The sequence below is a fragment of the Bremia lactucae genome, linkage group LG10 (assembly GCF_004359215.1).
Source record: "Bremia lactucae strain SF5 linkage group LG10, whole genome shotgun sequence".
Lineage (NCBI taxonomy): Eukaryota > Oomycota > Peronosporomycetes > Peronosporales > Peronosporaceae > Bremia > Bremia lactucae.
In genome coordinates, this window is record NC_090619.1 from 7008669 (window position 1) to 7020595 (window position 11927).

Below are 11927 nucleotides of genomic sequence, written 5' to 3' on the forward strand. Positions count from 1 at the left end.
TGGCTGTGGAAGTACCGTTCAGCTGTGCCGCTGAGGTGGTGCCCAAGCAAGTCGACCTTAATGTCTTACTCCACGTACAGCCTCATCAAGACTTGGCCAAGTTAACGGCGCGCAAGAACGTGCGGCCCCAATCGAAGTAGCCGGACCCTGGGTCCCTTGTAAAACTCAGTCCCATCAAACTTCCGAAACGAAAGCTCTCGCTGGCTCGCGTTCGGTATCTCAAAGAACGATGTCGTCGTAGAAGCTTGGGCTGCGGAGTCGCTACTGCTGCCAGGCGCCGCGGCGCCAGTGGAAACGCGACCTTTCCACCCTGTCTATCCGTGTGGTGCCGCAACAACGCAAACATTGGCTTTTCAAAGTCAGACACGCGCGTGCACGGCGGCTTTGCGGCTTACTTCTGCTCGGGCGAGTCCCTTAGCGGGTCGATTGTTGTAGACCGTGCGCCCATGTTCGCACTTAGTGTCAATGCAAAGATTCCGCTCTCGACAGCGCACAGCATTCTCCCATTATCATCTCGCTAGCGCTACCCGACCTTTATATTTGCAATAGGATCGGTGAGAGCGGCAAGGCAGCGAGAATCTTGTCGTCGATCGCGGTGCTCCTTTCGCGGGCTGGCGAGTCTTGAACGACTGTGAAGGCACGTGCTGGTTAAGCAACGCGAAACGGCGAGCTGGCGGGGCCCTTTTGTGACCCTCGAAGCTTGCAATGCTTCGGGGGCTAATGCACATCAGCTAGACGGAGAGCGACAGACAATGACGCAATGGAGGGTCAAGTTTGAAAAAGCAAAGAATATTGAACAGAAGGCGCACTCGAGGAGGAGTGTTGAAAGTTAAAAAAGTTGAAGAAGTACATGTGCTTTTGGTGTCACACGAGGACACGTGAAATGAGACTTGCGCCGGCCGTTATTAATTTACGCCGAGTCTTTGCATGTCGTTATATGTATGGGTTTAATTAGCAGCTAACCATTTTGAAGCGATTGGAACGAAAAAGTGATAGGAGACATAGCAGCTAGTTGTCAGATAGGCAGAAAGCTTAGACATATAACACATAATCAAATCGTTCAACTATACGCAACACGCCCTGATTTGCAGTTGCTCCTTGCCCCTGCGAGACGGTATGCTCATCTTCCGTCTATCTGTCACCTGCAACACACCAAAATATACAAAGACAATTCTGAAAGAAACGGCAGTTTCTTGATGGCTTGGGACCTGGCGGTATTTCAGCCTGTAAAACACCATTTACCAACACCTTCAAGCTCATTGGTGAAGGAGGCATGGGAAACAGATCGGACTGATGAAGTCAGCTTTGTCGTATAAAGCGTCGTATGCTGTAGCGGAGTTTCCACGCTCATAAAGTCAGAGGAAGACTTTTATATTCAGAGGGTCTCTTAGTTCTATAGAACTAATGGGCTTAACAACTCAGGGAGTCGTACAAGCTATTAGAGCTTAATGAATCCTAGTTCAAGAGAATCAGGGGTTCATAGAACCAATTGGTAACTAGTGCCCAAGAGCATATACCTTAGAAAGTCTTATATCTCTTACAGATCAATGCGCAAGCCTTAGGAAGGCACTTAACGCTTTAAGTCTAAAAGGGGAACTGCACTTTAGTCGACTATTTAATCTAAATCCTTACCCTAGCTAAACAAAATAAATTTCGACTGCCAGATTTATATGTGTCGGCGACCGCATTTGTTACCCTTAATAAATGGGGATTTAAGTAATTAACTTTTTAGAATAAAAGGGTATGTTACCGAAATTGCGATATTATACTCTTAGTGACCGGCAATTGCACGAAAATTTATTTTAAGATTGGCCGAGTAATTTCTGTCAATCATATGTGGATAGTGATCGGGTAAAACATCGGCATCCATTGATTCAAAAACACAGAAAACAATCAAAAAGCCGAGATGGCGCCGAAGAAGGGAAGGAAAAGCGCCAACAAGAGCGCAACTGTTGCTGCTGACAATATTGACGATCTTTTGAACGAAATCAACTTCTCCGAGACTGCAACTACGCAGCAGAAGCAGTTTGATCAAGTGACGAGTAAGGTTGAAGAAAGTCACGAGAAAAGATCGGGCGTGGATGCCGCCGCCGCCGCCTACTTAGCAACTTTGGGCGTGGCCCCTTCCCCCGGAGGTGAAAAGAAAGATGACAAGAAGAAGAAAAAGAAAGGAAAGAAAAAGCCCAGTGCTGACGCGAAGAGGGACGACGACAAGAAGCCCACGTCGGCTGCAGCAAAGGCCGTGATGGAGCGCCAGGCAGTTATGAAAGCTGAGCAAGAGCGTCTTGAAAGGGAACGTATAGAACAGGAGCGAATCGATCAGGAGGAGGAGGCAAAGCGCTTGGCTGAGATTGAGCGTGAAGAGGAGATACGTCGCAAGAAAAAGGAAGCGCGAGCTGCCAAGATCGAGCGTCAGAAAAAGGAAGGCACGTACATGACCAAGGCTCAAAAGCAGAAAGCAGCCAAAGCTCAAGCTGCTCTTGAGACCATGCAGCAGGTTGGTTTGGTGCCTGAAGCTGGGGATAAGAAGAAGGTTTTGTACTCGAATAACAATAAAAAGAGCTCGAACAAGAACAAGAAGGAGTTTAAGGAGGAGGAGGTAGAGGATAAAGAACAATCTGTTTTGACAGAGGAAAAGGAAGAAGTGTTGGTTGAAAATGCTGCTGAGACGCTCGAGGAGGTTGTAGCTCCCGACGCATGGGACGACGAAGACTGGGAGACTAGCAAAGTTGTGGCATCGTTGGAGGACAAACTCCAAGTATACAAGGACGAGACTGCCGCTGCCGCGTGCGACAGTGAAGGAGACGAAGATCTATTGGTACTTGAAGAGAAGAAGAAGCAGGACTACTTGCGGTTGCAAGGCATTGCGCTCAAAAAGCGACTAGAAGAGCAGGCAGAACAAATGCGTCAGGACGATCACGAAGAACGACAGCGTTCGAAAGCAAAGGTCGAGGCTGAGCGTAAGAAAAAGGAAGCGGCCGAGCGTCGTCGCCAGCGCGAGGCCGCAGTGCGCGCTAAGGTGTCATTAGATGATCTGCGCTCCCCTATCTGCTGCATCATGGGTCATGTCGACACTGGTAAGACAAAGCTTCTTGACAATATTCGCCGGACCAAGGTTCAGGACGCGGAAGCTGGTGGTATTACCCAACAGATTGGGGCTACCTTTTTTCCTGTTGATGCGATTAAACAAAAGACGGCTCGACTTGCCGAGACAATGAAGCTTGAGTATCGTTTACCTGGTCTGCTTGTGATCGATACACCTGGTCACGAGTCGTTTACAAATTTGCGGTCTCGCGGTTCGTCGCTGTGCGATATTGCTATACTGGTGGTGGATATTATGCACGGTCTGGAGCCACAGACTTTGGAATCACTGCGCTTGCTGCGACAGAAGAAGGCCCCTTTCGTTGTGGCACTAAATAAAATCGATCGATGTTACGGTTGGAAAACGATGCTTGATATGCCTGTTCAGGAAGCACTCAAGCACCAGAATGAGCACGTCATTCGCGAGTTTGAAGACCGCATGAAGTCAATTATCGTGGAGTTTGCCGAGCAAAAGCTAAATGCTGAGGTGTATTGGCGCAATAAGGATTTGGCTCACACGGTCTCTCTTATACCTACCAGTGCTATCTCTGGCGAAGGTGTGTCAGACCTCTTGATGATGCTGACGCGCTTAACGCAGGAGCGTATGGTCAAATCGCTTGCATTTGTAGATATTCTACAGTGTACTGTGCTTGAAGTGAAGGTAATTGAAGGCTTAGGTACCACAATTGATACGATATTAGTGAACGGCACTCTAGAAGAAGGTGCAACGATCGTAGTGTGCACATTAGATGGCCCAGTGGTGACAACGATTCGTTCATTGCTTACTCCGCATCCCATGAAGGAAATTCGCGTAAAAGGCGAGTACATTCATCACCAGAAGATAAAGGCTGCAATGGGCGTCAAAATTTGCGCACAGGGTCTTGAAAAAGCCGTAGCGGGCACTCAAATTCATGTGGTTGGCCCTGATGACGACATCGAAGAGCTTAAGGATTCAGTAATGTCGGACCTAACAAGCATTTTAGACTCAGTAAAATCTGCTCGCCGTGGCGTTATGGTTCAAGCCTCCACGTTAGGTGCTCTGGAGGCTCTGCTAGAATTTCTCCGTACGTGTGATCCGCCCATTCCGGTCTCTTGCGTGAACATTGGTCCGGTGCACAAGAAGGACGTCATGCGAGCGTCCGTGCAGCTGGAGCACCAGCCCGAATTTGCCACTATTCTTGCGTTTGATGTTAAGGTTCACAGTGACGCCACTGAGCTAGCAACAGAACTTGGTGTGCGCATTTTCACTGCCGACATCATTTACCACCTGTTCGACCAGTTCACGGCATACATGGACAACTTCCGCTCCGCCCGTCGAGAGGAATTTGCGGAGGTGGCTGTATTCCCGTGTGTGCTGAAAATACTTCCCAATTGTATCTTCAATAAAAAAGACCCCATTATCCTCGGCGTTGATGTTGAGGAGGGCATCGTTAAAGTGGGTACGCCTCTCGTGGTCCCATCTGCAGGCGGCTTGCTTGTCGGCAAGGTAGGCTCCATCGAGCGCGAGCACAAGGAGGTGGACCGCGCCAAGAAGGGTGCTTCTGTGGCCGTGCGAATTGATAACGAAAGCAGTGTTATGTATGGCCGGCATTTCGACCATAAAAATCAACTTGTGTCGCGCCTGACCCGCGAAAGCATTGACGCGCTTAAAGAGAACTTTCGGGACGATCTGCAAAAAGAGGACTGGCAGCTTGTCATTAAGCTTAAAAAGGTGTTTGATATTATATAGAGTATTGCTAGATCCATAGAAATTTTTATTGCATAACGATCGACACTCGAGGTTGCATAGCTCAGTTCAAAACGTCATAAATTCGAACTGTCGGACGCTGCAGAGGCACTGTCGCCGCAGTGCCTACTTTTTGTTGCTCCATCTGCAATCGACTGGCGCTGAGCATACATCGCAAGAGATCTTCTTGTTCAGCAAGGCACTGGGTAATGGAGCGAGACGAAGGAAAACGATTATTTATTGACTCATGACTTCTACGGCTGCTAGGGCCACTCGAGCAAAGAAGCAAATCGTCGTCATTCCGTCGCTTACCAAAGGTAACCCGCGACATTTGTTGCAATTCTGACGCTGGCGTCATGTCTGTGGTGTCAATCACTTCAGAGACTTCCTCCGTCTCCTCAGTGGCTAGTGACTTAAATTGCTTACGTGAAGGATGCTTCCGACTCAATGAATAACGGCCAGACATTGAAAGCTTGTTACGCAGCTTGGACTTTGAGCTTCGAGGCTTCTCATCGAGAATGGCCACGTTATCATCAATGACATCCAAAGTCGCGACAAACGGCATATCATCCTCCCCAACGGTATTCTCGGACATTGAGGTAGTCCACGACGACTGTGATGAAGACAATGAACTGGTAAGCCTCGATCTGCCTGATGCATTAAGTGACGCCTTGCTGGCGTTATCAGAATCGGTTTCGGACCAATCAGATTCTGAAGCGATGTCATCCCACCACTCTTGACGTGAGCGGCTCTCATACCTAACATTCTTGGCTGCTTTATCTACCATGAGATTGCTGAGGGTGCAGGCATCACTGAAGTCTGTTAAATACGAAATGTCAGCTAGCGCAAGCTTAGCAACCTGCGCTGTATCGCTTTCTCGACACACGTCTGATAAGCAGGCTTTACAAAAACGAGATTTGACAACCTGGAAAATTCGCGACTTGGACACGTCATGCTGGTCCCGCGGAACGTTGCGTATTATCACGCAATGACGGCAGAAAATGTCTCCGCAAAGCCGACAGTGGTAACGGTGCCGAGTGGCAACATTAAAAGAAAGCTGACAACTCGTACAAGTCTTCCGGGATTTGTTGGGCGCCCAATCTATCTTACATATCATACCTTGCTTCAAAATATGCTTGGAGTCGACAAATAGGGCCATGTCATTGTAAATGCGCATAATTTTTTTATAATTCTTGGCACTCATCGACAGCCCAGCAAAATCATTCTCGCTTATGATAAAAAGCTGCATTGCATCAGAAGCAAACTCGGCCGAACGAACAATCGATATACTTTGTGTCGCGACACGCCTCACTCTCAAGCTGCGGTAAAGGTTCGGGCACTCTTCTATCTCCACCGGCAATGTCACACGCACGCCCAAATTGCGACCTAGTTTATCTTTCGTGTAGGTCAAGTATTCAAGAAAGCACGTGTCACGTTTGTGGCCAAAGGACATCGATTGGAGACACGTCCATTTAAGCCCCAGATAGTCGTGCGGCTTTCCAGAATCTCTTGTGTGAATGTTTTTTAGTACGACTGCATCAACCGCGTAGCCGTACATGAGTTGGTTCCACTCAAAAAGCTCCTGTGATGTCTCGGCGTAGTGGAAACTCATAAAATTGCGATAATTACCTGGAATGCACCCATACAGACGAAACTCACTGTGCGCTAGCCCTTCAGGCGTATTTTCTCGAATGGCTGTAAGAGGGCCGTCATTGCCGACAGCTATCCACGGAGCGCTGTAGGTTGGGTTGGGACCTTTTGCCTCGTGACGTTCATACTCAACAAGAGCGTTTTTGACGATTGTCTTGACTTGCCTCTCGTAGTCCAAAATCTGAATTTGCGTGAGCTTGACTTCTGGGAAATAACCATCGGGAAGTGGAAATGTCTTTAAGGGATTCCTGCTAATATAGGATACCACCGTAAGATACTAAATAGCGACTGTCTTGCCACAACAACCTACCGTGATAAGGTGTGGCCACGCCTTGTGGCTAGCATGAGGAAAAATGAAAAAACTTCTGGACTTGCGATTACGGGGAAGGCTTGTCGTGATCCTTCTTAAGAGCTGCAACTTGAGATTGAGGGTTCAGCTGGGAACTGTGCGGTGATGTGCAGCAATCTCATCTTTCGTAAGAAACTGAATATCTTAGCAGTAATCAAATGAGCTTTTGAATCAACGAACACTTGCATGCAGTTGTGAAAAGGCACATTTGTCAGAAGTAGCGCTCATTTATCTCCAACAGTGTACTGCAAAATTTTGCTAGCTTTAGGAGACCATTATTAATTATAGATTCACAAAGAGAAGACCCCTTGATCCTTATTTTCGTCACGGAGAGCATTGATGCTACTCTGTAAAGAGAGTTGACTTTTCAAAAAGCATTATCCTATCAATTTTGCTTGCATTTTCATGGGAACGTGTTTCACCACATGGAAGGTTTACTTCAATCACAGCATTAGTGTTTAATAGTGAATTTTATTTCGCCGAAACCATGAAGTTTAAACTTTGCAAATATCGTTCCCTTGCAAAATAGGGTGCAATTTGCGTCCGCTTACGTATCAGAGTCACAATACAACCTATATAATTCAATGCATTGAATAAAGAAATACTTGCTGACATCATAAACTCTTTTCATCCTGATGAATTGCCAAGCCGGTCCGTGATTGTGTTCCGCGTTTGTGGTTTACGAGAGCCCTGCCACTAATCTCTAGCACCTGTGACAAAGGCTGTAAGCAAGCGTCAACCTAGAGATTAACGAGATAGCGGCAGCGTCTGCAATGTGCACAGTCAAATTTGAAAGAACTAACCATGTCCAACACCGTACACTTCAAGTGTAGTGGGATGGATTAGTAATCTCTCCATGATTATAAAGTGTATTTGTAAGGACTTGAGTGCATCACGCTGGGCGATTCTCTGCTAGGTATTCATTTTAAGCCACATTCAACTTTAATGCTACGCGCAGCGCGACCTATCGTGCTCCAGCAGCTGTTGCTTAGATCTGCCCACGGGCGGTTTTACGTCTTGTAGGGAGAATTATCCCAGCAATGTTGTTCTAGCCTTTAAAATGTGAGAATACTTAATGGCGCAAAAGCACTTTGCCGCGTGCGGCCATTTAATCCCACAAAATTATCTAAATGCTAGCTTCAAAAAGTTTCACTGCGCCACTTTTCATGATAGTAGCGATGTCAGGATGTGCATGCATCAGTCGAACTTCGTCAAAATATTTAAACGCTTTGGTGGCTGATGCGCTGGCAGCTTTGTTTGGTATTGTCGTGAAGCCAGCGTCACACTTGCCAGTATCATACGGCACCATGACGTGCACTACTTTTTCTTAAACTCATATTACTCGCCAACAGTCGCCAAACTTCATGCGCGTTTACAACAATTCCGGTTGGTCCGTCATCAGTAACATACAAATCGCTCCGCCGCGTTTACGTCAATTCCGGTCGGTCGGCTCTTCAGCGACATCAAATCTCTCCGCCGCGTCCCCGGCGCCGCGAAACTGGATGTCTATCGTACCCTGCACAAAGAATGCTCGACGTGAAAGGCGACAAATTCTTTCAAGAAGTCGACAAAATTGCAACGTTGCAGCATTGCGGCATTGCACACAGTAAACGAGCCACTACAATCGCGCGCAATGTTCGACACTCTTTGATCGGTGGGTCTAAACAGGGGCATCCACACTGCAATAGAAGGTTTTACTACTAAATTGTTTCGTTTAAGTGACACGTCTTCGTGTTACTCCTCGTTGATGGCCGGCGCTTCACCACTCATGATCAGCAGCAATGTCAAGCTTCCGCTACCGGATGGATATTTCCCGCCAGTTCGTCTCACTTCCGCTGAGATTGAGGTTTACGAGCAGCGCGTCGAAATCATCATGAAGAATGCGTTGGCCGAGTACAATCTCCATGAGGCCATGGGCGCACGACCTGACTACGGTGCCCGATGGAGTATCGTAGGTAACGTCGAGCATCTCACTGCCATTCGTGAAAGCGATCCATCACGAGCAGTAGAGACCTCGCGCATTTTCGGACGCGTTGACGGCGACTACCGCAACTTTATCGACTTCTTTTACTCTGACACGGCACAACAGGTGTTTGCTGTGAACCAATTTATGTTAGGATGCGCTGTGGATGCCGCGGTGCTGTGCAATATTCATACGAAGGAATCGAACAAGCCGCATCAATACCTGGGCATGAAGTGGGTCTGCCTTCAATCGTCGACCCTTTCTCGCAAGCGCGATATGTGCTTCCTCGAGTACCTGGTCTACACAAAGGATCTTCAAGGTCGAAATGTCGGCGTTCGTATCACGCTGCCCCTGGATCTAAAAGAGTGTCCGCCTCTACCGGATAAGTTGAAAACTCGGCGGACTCACTCGCATACGGTGACAATTGTTCGCCCAATGAGAGAAATTTCTGATGCCTCGCACATCTTTATGACCAGTGAGGCCGAAATGTACAAGGGGTCAGGCTCTTCATCAATTGCAAGTTTCAAGAAGGTTATGATCACACTAAGCTCGATGGCATTGTTCGCGGATTCAAAGCGCATTTCCATGCACGGTATGCTGGATCGCAAAAGCTGGGTACCGAAAAAAGCGCGTTCCAATTGCCACGTATGCACTCGTAAATTTTCAACCACGCGACGTAAGCAGCATTGCCGTCTTTGTGGTGAGGTGGCCTGCCGTCGCTGTATGACGATTCGAGCTGCACCAATGGTTGATGACAGCACGTCTTTATACTCTCGCACATTTCAAGTTGCGAAGACGGTATTTTGCAAAGTCTGCATGGGTAAGGTGCGTGACTTGGACGTCAAAAGTATTAATAGTCAATATTTCGACGACAAGTCTTCCGCTTGGTTTGCAGACAAGACATACAATCGGAGTATTATAATGGCATGCTGCTCAACGCAGAACGAAGAATCATCCCTTTCTTCGCTTTCGCCGTCAAATACGAGTTCAGCTCGTTCAAATTCCCCTCTACAAGAGACGAAAGGTGGCGAAGAGCGCGAAAGTTTGAATCTTATAGGTGTAGACGTTACCAGCAGCATTGACTCAGAGGTTCAATCAGAAACAAAAACCAGTATGTCATCTTCGTTGGACGATGAAATGGAGGTCGAGGTGGTGGAACGTGTTGATCGAGCATTGATAGATTTGCGCCACCTCCGTACGATGGCTGGGGCTGAGCGCGTGGTGCAGGCGGTTGAGGAAGAAGAAGTTAGGATGATGCGAGAATCGCTGGCAGCGCTAGACTATAAGGATGTTCGTCTTGTGGAATTGTCACCAAACGAAGACAGCGATTCTGACTACGATTTCTTAAGCGACAGAAGCGCTAGTTTTCCGTTGATGGAAGAGGACGAAGACGACGTAATCGAAATTCTTGGAGATTCAAGCATGACTGTTTCGACTGCACGGCAGGTTGTGTCGTCTCCACGAAAAGAAATACCTATAAACGATGGCACGCTAGAGCACATTTTGTTCCGCTCTCCGCGGGAAAATATAACGATCGATCAGCGCCTTCAGGAGCAGGAAGTATTACTCAAGCGTTTAGTAATGGCGGCAAATTCATCCGCTGGATACAAGCCTCCAAGCATTCGTTCACAGCAGTAAGCAGTCGCCTTATTACGACCTTTCGCAGGTAATACGTCATACAAATGTTTTCTATTGCGATTTTTACAAATTGATTGGGCAACAAGTGTAACGATATGACGCGTTACATAAATTTTATTTTCTATAAGAGGAATAATTAAATCATATCCTATGAGAGAAAATAATAAAGAAGTGCAACATTATTATTTCTATTAATTTTGACTTAATAGCTCCAATATTACCAAATTTGGTAATATTGACGCAATAAAACTTGGAAACCGGTATAGGCACATACCCTTTTTGGTATAGCCACCCCGCCCCGTCTGTTTGTTTTAATTAAAAAGACTGCAGATAAAGAATAAATAGTTTCCTTATTCCGCTACATCGCAAAATTGACACTTATTCCTTTTGAGTCGTGTTTAGATCCCTTTTTGGACTTTAGTACCCCCCGCTTGATTACATTTGAGAACCGATATAGCCATACCCATTAATTATCAGCCTCTGTACTTATGAGAGTAGCGTAATGGTAGCAATTGTTGACAACTAAAATTGTAGCGGAGCTACCTCGCAAAAAGTCAGAGGAAGACTTATGTACTCAAAGAGTTTCTTAGTTCTATAGAATAAAATAATTTAGCAACTTAGAGAGTCGTACAAGCTAACAAAGCTTAATGAATCCTAGCTCAAGGGATACATAGGTTCGTAGAACCAAGTGGCAACTAGTGCTCAAGAGCATATACCTTAGAAAGGCTTCTATCTCTTATAGATCAATGCGCAAGCCTTAGGAAGGCACTTAACGCTTTAAGTCTAAAAGGGGAATTGCACTTTAGTCGACTATTTAATCTAAATCCTATCCCTAGCTAAACAAAATAAATTTCGACCGCCAGATTTATATCTGGCGGCGACCACATTTGTTACCCATACTAAGTGGGATTCAAGTAATTAACTTTTATAGAATAGGATAAAAAAGTTATTTTACCCATAAAGTAAATGTACCACAACAAGGTTCACCAGTCAATGTGTGCCCCGTCACACCCTCCGCCATCAGACTGTGACACCGAGTGACAACATTCGCTTCGTTTCCTCTTTGAGGTTTTAACACAAGCAGCTAACCGTTTGGTTGTGTGTTTGCATTCATTTGTCCCATGACAATTAAGCGTGAGTCACAGACTCGTAGAACCTTCCTCGACGATAAGGAAATGGTGGACTATGAAAGTCACACTCTATCAGAGGATGAGGAAAAGAGCGTCGCTCTAACACGCTTTCTCCTCCGGATGAACGTCGGCGGGCCCCGAATTCGTTCCCAGAACGTGGTGTCGCCGATGTCTTAACTGCATTGCGCAGGACACAGGACCCTGAGTCCAACATTATCACGAATCCGCTCGATAAAGAGCAAGAACAGGTAATCCTCATAGAGGAACAAGCTCGTCGTCGAGCTGCAGAGATAGCGAAAACTGAAGCTCACAGTGAATATAGACTCACAGTGAATATAGATTCACTCCACTAAGTGTGGAAGAGCGTCTCAATGAAATCGCGAGTCACAA

At 46.7% G+C, this 11927-nt stretch overlaps 4 protein-coding genes across 4 annotated transcripts; 2 read left to right on the forward strand and 2 right to left on the reverse strand.

Annotated features, from left to right (window-relative positions):
- Nucleotides 1–1906: 1906 nt before the first annotated feature.
- On the forward strand, nt 1907–4810 carry CCR75_008497 (uncharacterized protein; the record flags this gene model as incomplete). Its single annotated transcript, XM_067966549.1, has 1 exon — nt 1907–4810. One exon carries the CDS (start codon nt 1907–1909, stop codon nt 4808–4810), a length of 2904 nt encoding a protein of 967 aa, XP_067818704.1.
- A 61-nt stretch (nt 4811–4871) lies between these two features.
- On the reverse strand, nt 4872–6802 carry CCR75_008498 (uncharacterized protein; the record flags this gene model as incomplete). Its single annotated transcript, XM_067966550.1, is given in 3 exon segments — nt 4872–5908; nt 5927–6705; nt 6768–6802. 3 exon segments carry the CDS (start codon nt 6800–6802, stop codon nt 4872–4874), a joined length of 1851 nt encoding a protein of 616 aa, XP_067818700.1.
- A 1130-nt stretch (nt 6803–7932) lies between these two features.
- On the reverse strand, nt 7933–8115 carry CCR75_008499 (uncharacterized protein; the record flags this gene model as incomplete). Its single annotated transcript, XM_067966551.1, has 1 exon — nt 7933–8115. One exon carries the CDS (start codon nt 8113–8115, stop codon nt 7933–7935), a length of 183 nt encoding a protein of 60 aa, XP_067818701.1.
- A 218-nt stretch (nt 8116–8333) lies between these two features.
- On the forward strand, nt 8334–10407 carry CCR75_008500 (uncharacterized protein; the record flags this gene model as incomplete). Its single annotated transcript, XM_067966552.1, has 2 exons — nt 8334–8497; nt 8526–10407. The coding sequence occupies 2 exons, from the start codon at nt 8334–8336 to the stop codon at nt 10405–10407; spliced, it is 2046 nt and encodes a 681-aa protein (XP_067818735.1).
- Between the last annotated feature and the right edge of the window lie 1520 nt (nt 10408–11927).